General features: G+C 59.7%; 1 protein-coding gene across 1 annotated transcript; it reads right to left on the reverse strand.

Annotated features, from left to right (window-relative positions):
• Positions 1-1903: 1903 nt before the first annotated feature.
• Positions 1904-6173, reverse strand: CHRNA2 (cholinergic receptor, nicotinic, alpha 2 (neuronal); the record flags this gene model as incomplete). The annotated part of the gene is made up of 5 exons (XM_010152010.1): positions 1904-2029; positions 2870-3965; positions 4515-4624; positions 4850-4894; positions 6025-6173. Coding segments are annotated over 5 exons (1526 nt in total), but the record flags the coding sequence as incomplete, so codon positions are not given.
• Between the last annotated feature and the right edge of the window lie 345 nt (positions 6174-6518).

The raw sequence follows: 6518 nt of genomic DNA on the forward strand, positions 1-6518 counted from the left end.
AGGGATGGGACCCTGCGGATCGCAGCCTTCGGTGACACAAACCAGAACGGTGCCTCTTCCAGCTGAGTTTTCTCCGAGCTGCTCCGTGTTAAGCCACAACGGCGAACCAAGTCTCTGTTGGGTTTGTGCTTTGAGTTGGAAACCGTACGGTTTGGGCTTTTCCCCGGCATCTTCCCACAACGCTGTTCATTCTGGCTGAGATAAACCATGCACAAAGTCCTGCTGTGACCGTGCTTGCCTGTCACCCCCCTGCCACGGGGACAATTCCCCCGGTCACCAGCATCTCCTTAAAAAGAGTAAGGGTCACGCTGCTCAGACCTCCCAGCATGGGGAAGCGTTGTCCCGGTGGCAGCATCCCCGGGGGGAGCAGCTGGTGTGAACCTGGAATTGCCTCATCCACGTCCTCTCTGGAGCTCCGTTTCCCTCCCGCTGAGCCCACAGTCCACCCAAGGGTCCTGGACAACCCCTGCTCCCACCCCAAAGTTTGATAATGAAACCATCTGCAGACCTTTGTTTTTCCAAGACCATCAGGAATTCACACTGGAAGCTGTTGGGAACTGGTTTATGCGGGATAGCGCAGCCATGAAGAAGGGGTCTCCCCAAAAGAAGGATGCTTGGGGGTCTAGTGCCCCACTGGCAAGCATTCTGGGGGTCTTATCATCCAGGGCTGAGCCAAGGGGTGGTGGGTGCTGGCTGTGACCAGCGAGAGGGACCGCAGGGTTTAATGTGGGGAGGGGAGGGTGCGCCCCCAGCCCCATCGGGGTGAAGCCCCGTGTGCCGTGGCTGGCAGTGCCCAGGGCGCTGGGCATCCCATCCTGTTCCCTTCCAGCCAACCTACCTGCATCACCCAAGGAATTGCAGCCCCAACCAAGACAGAAATTGTCCTCACGGGAGAGCTCCCCCTGCACCCCCGGCTCTGCAAAGCCCCAAAGCCCACGTGTGCCGAGTCACAGACATGCATACCCACGCATGCATCCAGCCATTCCGCTGCTGGAAAATCCTGGTGTCCCTGAGGGCATGGAAGAAGGCAGTAGGTGCTCTTCAGGGTACATGGAAGCTAGAAATTAAAAGCCGGATTGCAGAGCCTGGGGATTTGGGATCTGACGTGGGATGGAGAGGAGGATTTACTCGGGATGGGCCGAGGTAGGGCAGGTTCCCCCCACACCAGCTGAGTCCACCAGCCTTGGTGCAAGGCAGCACCCTGAGCTCCCAGGGTCTGCGGGCACCATCTGGCCATGGCTGGGTGGGTTATCCTGTTTGTCCCTTCCAAGCCACCTGGATTGGTTGTTCCCATCTCCCTGAGCTCCAGTGGGGGACGGTGTGGGAGCAATCACTCATGACAGCGGGTTTCAGGGGGTCTGTGCCTGGGCCGGGCTTTGCCGAGCAATGAACACCAAGACATGCAGCCAAGCAGGGACCCCCATCCCATGACCGTACCCCTTCTGCACAGACCCCCCGAAGCGTTATCCCCTGCCCCACATCATGTGTGGCATCACCAGCCTGTGGTCCTGAGCACCCTGCACTCAGGATGCGTCCTTAAGCATCTGTGATGTCCCCCGTTCTTGTCCAGCGTGGAGTCGCAACCAGAGGCAGATCTTGGGGTTTGGTGGGATTTGCAGCAGCTCGAGGAAGCTGGTGCCTCTCCTGGATGCCACCAGCCTGCACATGCACAGTGGAGAAGCTTCCTCCATGCCAGGATAGCTGCGACCACCCCGGGCAGGATGCCATCCCTCCCCACCATCCCTAGATCCCTGCTTCCCCATGCGTATCCCATCCGGGGGTCCTCCATGGATGACAACCAATTCCTCCTAGGGAGAGGCTGGATGTGGGCACCCCCACGCCTGCTCCCTGGGAGGAGGGATGGCGCCTCGCCCGTCGTCCCCACCGCAGCCTGGCCCGGTCCCTAGATCATCCCCGCCAGGTAGGGCGGGAGGAAGAGCCCCACGGTGCCCAGCAAGCAGACGATGATGAACATCCAGAGGAAAATGCGGTCGATCACCATGGCCACGTACTTCCAGTCCTCCTTCACCTGCCAAGCAGAGAGGGGCTGTGAGCCCATGATTTGTGAGGAGCCCTTGGGATTAGGAGACCACCCAGAGCTTCCTATAATCTGCCGTTTACCCCAGGGCAAGGGGATACTCCATGTCTCTGGAAAATACCAGTGCCTGGGGGGGCTACGAGGAAGCTGGGGGGGGATTTTCCCAAGGGCAGGGAGTGACAGGACAAGGGGAGACGGGTTTAAATGGAAAGTGGGAGATGGAGGTGTGACATCAGGAAGGAATTCTTCCCTCAGAGGGTGGGGAGCACTGGGACAGGTTGCCCAGAGAAGCTGTGGATGCCCCATCCCTGGGAGTGTCCAAGGCCAGGCTGGATGAGGCTTGGAGCAACCTGGTCTAGTGGAAGGTGTCCCTGCCCATGGCAGGGGGTTGGACTGGGTGGGCTTTAAGGTCCCTTCCCACCCAAACCGTTCTATGAACCATTCGATGTGTTCTATGAAATCCCTGGAGCAGCAGGGCTAGGGGATGGATCTCTCCAGGGAAGCTGCTCGGGGCACAGCAAATCCCCCCCCTGGGGTTTTCTGAAGCCACCTGGCTAAAAGCAGGGGTGCAGCCCCTGAGCTGGGTGCCAGCAGGACAAGGTGGGCCACCTCTGCTCTCCGAGGGCAGGACAGGGTGGGCATGAGAGGGACCTCCACCATCCCCGCAGCCAGCAGGGACGGGGGCTGGAGGAACCTTCAACTGGCCGCCTGGATTGGGCATCTCCCAGGAGGTGGTCATTGACCTTCTCTGTGGTTTTGGGTCCTCAGAAGCCAGGGCATCAGCTGGGGGTCCCACCGCTGACCCCCCAGCCTTTGGGAGCACCCACTCACCGAGAAGTCGGCGTCCTCGGCTCGCAGGTGGTCCGCGATGTACTGCACCCCTTCCAGGGCCTTCAGGATGCTGGGGGACAGCATCAGCCCCCGCTCCGAGCTCACCTCCTCCTCCTCCTGCCCCTTGGGGGGCACCCGGGGGGCTGAGCCCACCGATGCCTTCCCAGCTTGGCGCCCACAGCCGTAGCGACACTGGGTGCCCTGGCCATGGGAACCCGCCTGGGACATGCGCCGGGGGTACGTCTTCTCCTCCTCTTCCTCCTCCTCTTCTTCCTCCTCCTCCTCCTCTTCCCACTTATCATCTACATCGGTCTCCAGCCAACACCTGGAAGTGCTGAGCCTCGTCCCCGGGAGGTCGTACTGCCCCGGGGTCCCCTCGGGGGGAGGCAGCGCCGGGGGTCGTTTCATGAAGAGCCAGCGAGGGATGAAGTCGAGGAAGAAGCTGCGCACCCAGCGGGGCATGGTGTGGGTGCTGGGGGAGCGGTGGTGGACGTTGAGGACGAACACGGTGATGATGATGGAGAGCGTGACGAAGATCATGGTGAAGAGGAGGTACTCGCCGATGAGCGGGATGACCAGCGAGGTGGACGGGATGATTTCCGTGATGAGCAGCAGGAAGACGGTGAGGGAGAGGAGGACGGAGATGCAGAGGGTGATCTTCTCCCCGCAGTCGGAGGGCAGGTAGAAGACCAGCACGGTCAGGCAGGAGATAAGCAGGCAGGGTATGATGAGGTTGATGGTATAGAAGAGCGGGAGGCGGCGGATGATGAAGCAGAAGGTGATGTCGGGGTATATCTCGGTGCAGCAGTCGTACTTCTTGGAGTTATAGGTGCCGATGGCGTTTATGATGGCCCACTCGCCGCTCTCCCAGTAATCCTTGAGGTCCACGTGGTGCTCCATGTTCTCCAGGTCAATCTTGGCCTTGTCGTAGGTCCAGGAGCCGAACTTCATCTTGCAGTTCTGCTGGTCGAAGGGGAAGAAGGTGACGTCAATGCTGCACGAGCTCTTGTAGATGGCGGGCGGCACCCACTTCACCTTCCCGTTGGAGAAGAGGTGGGCCTTCGTCATGTGGGTCACGGCGAACTCCCCGTCAGCGCTGCGGGGATGGAGACATCACAGAATCGTGGAACGTTTTTGGTTGGAAAAGACCCTGAAGTTCATCAAGTCCAACCGTTAACCCAGCACTGCCCAGCCCCCCACTAACCCATGTCCCTGGGGGTGAAGGTCAGAGGAGGATGAAGGGTTTTCCCCCAAAAATAGGGGCAGGAACTCCTCTCAGGGCTGGTATGAGCCTTAATTTGAGGTTGTGGCCCCATCGTGCACCCCTGCACAGTGCTGGGGTCACCCTCCTGGGCATTGTCTGGAGCATGGAGATGGGTGGGAGTGTGAGCATCGGACATGGGGAGATGGATGCAGACGGATTTGCATCCTTATCACTGGGGTGGGATGGAGGGCAGGAGGCCTGTGGTGGCTGGCATCTTCAGGTACCTACTGGGATGGGATGGGATGGGATGGGATGGGATGGGATGGGATGCAATATGATGCGATGGGATGCGATGGGATGCGATGGGATGGGACGAGCTGAAGGGAATGAGCATGGCATGAGCTGGCCCTAGGGATGTCCCATCTCGGCAGTGCCACCCACTTGTTGTAGAGCACGATGTCAGGGATCCAGATCATCTCGGAGGGCACCCGGATGGAGGTGACGTTGTCAAATTCCGCTGGGTCCCAGCGCAGTTTGTAGTCACTCCACTCCTGGAGGGACGCATGGAAGGAACGGCATCAGGTGGCCCTGGGTCTGGTAGGACCAAGCTGCCCAATGCCTCCTCCTCTTCCTCCTCCTCCTCGGGCAGCATCCGCCAGAGGAAAAGCACCATGGAGATGACACCAAGCCCCCCTGGGCACAGTTTCTGTGCCCCAAATATTACACCCTCCTTGACATTCTCCTGCCCTTGCCCCAGGGAGAAAACAGGGTCCTACCTGCTTCAGCCAGACGTTCGTGGTCATCATCTGGTTCTTCTCATCCTGCGGTGGGAAAGAGGGAGAGGTGAGAGGAGGTGGAGAGAGGGCTTGACACACCACTGCATCGGCCCCCAGATCGCTGATTTCACTTTCTGCCCTCCACCTCTGTGGTTCCGGTCCTGGGAAACAACTGGGTCCAGCACAAATCCAAGGAAAGATGCTATGTTTCGAGATGTCTGCTCACTAGGTGGCAGCAAGAAATAGCATATTGCAGCGTCAAGCGCTGAGCTGCTCCGAGGGATGGATGGGCAACTGTACGTCCCAAGGAGAGGTGGGTGGGTGGGTGGATGGATGGATGGATGGATGGATGGATGGATGGATGGATGGATGGATGGATAGGTGGGTAGGTGGTCAGATTGATAGGTAGATGGGGGGGGTGAATAGATGACTGAAAGAATTGGGCTTCTTCAACCTGGAGAAGGGAAGGCTCCGGGGAGACCTTAGAGCCCCTTCCAGTGCCTGGGGGGGTACAAGAAAGCTGGGGGGGACTTTTCCCAAGGGCAGGGAGTGACAGGACAAGGGGTGACGGGTTTAAATGGAAAGAGGGAGATGGAGATGGGACATGAGGAAGGAATTCTTCCTGCAGAGGGTGGGGAGGCACTGGGACAGGTTGCCCAGAGAAGCTGTGGATGCCCCATCCCTGGAAGTGTCCAAGGCCAGGCTGGATGAGGCTTGGAGCAACCTGGTCTAGTGGAAAGTGTCCCCACCCATGGCAGGGGGTGGCCTTTGAGGTCCCTTCCAACCCAAACCACTCTGTGGTTCTATGGATAGGTAGATGGGAGGAATGAGTGAGGGATGGATGGAGAGAAAAGCCCAGAGGTGCCCCAGGACAGAGGGATGGTGGATAAGGACATGGCAGAGCTGGAGAACTGCAGTTTTCCTTGATGGTTTCCTGCTGTCAGGGGAAAGTTTGGCATGGAGAGGAGGGGTGCAGACCCCACTGCTCGTTTGGGGTCTGAGGGAGGCAGAAGGGGGTAGTTTGTCACCTGCTGGAGATGGCCAGGAGGTTGCTGGTGCCCAAACCCAACCTCCCACCGGGTTCCCCAGTCCCTGCTCTGGCAGACCAGTAGGACCAACTTGGTGAAAATTTGGATACCACCCAGGACAGGGATCTCTGCCGGCGGGCTACGCACCACGTCGATCAGCTGCGCGATGGAGAGCCCGAATTTCACGATGACCACGTCGGAGGTGTTGGGCACCGGCCGTGACCAGCGGTTGTAGCCGGGGAAGAGGGGCTTGAACAGCCGCTCCCCGGCGCGTGCGGCCGGCGGCCAGCAGGCGGCTGTGGGGAGACAGAGATGGGGACACCCCTCCTTCCACATCCCTGCGCCCCATTTGCCCATTCTGGGCAAGCCCCCTCTCTGCTGCTGCAGGCAGGGATGCTAAAGCCCACCCTGGGATGGGGAGGGGGGAATTAGACCCCTCAAAGCTCCCTCCTGGGGAGCGGAGAGCGGTGCAAGGTCAACATCACAAGGCTGGCCGAGAAAATCCCACTCTCGGGTGATTGGGAGCTCTCTCCCAGTCCCCTCCAGCTGCTCCTACTGGTGGCAACTGGTTCAGCTTTGTAAGGTGGAGTCAGACCCAGTCCTTGGGACCACTGCAGCCTGCCTGGAGCCCACCCCTCAAG

Source organism: Eurypyga helias, unplaced genomic scaffold (assembly GCF_000690775.1).
Source record: "Eurypyga helias isolate BGI_N326 unplaced genomic scaffold, ASM69077v1 scaffold27405, whole genome shotgun sequence".
In the NCBI taxonomy this organism is placed as follows: domain Eukaryota; kingdom Metazoa; phylum Chordata; class Aves; order Eurypygiformes; family Eurypygidae; genus Eurypyga; species Eurypyga helias.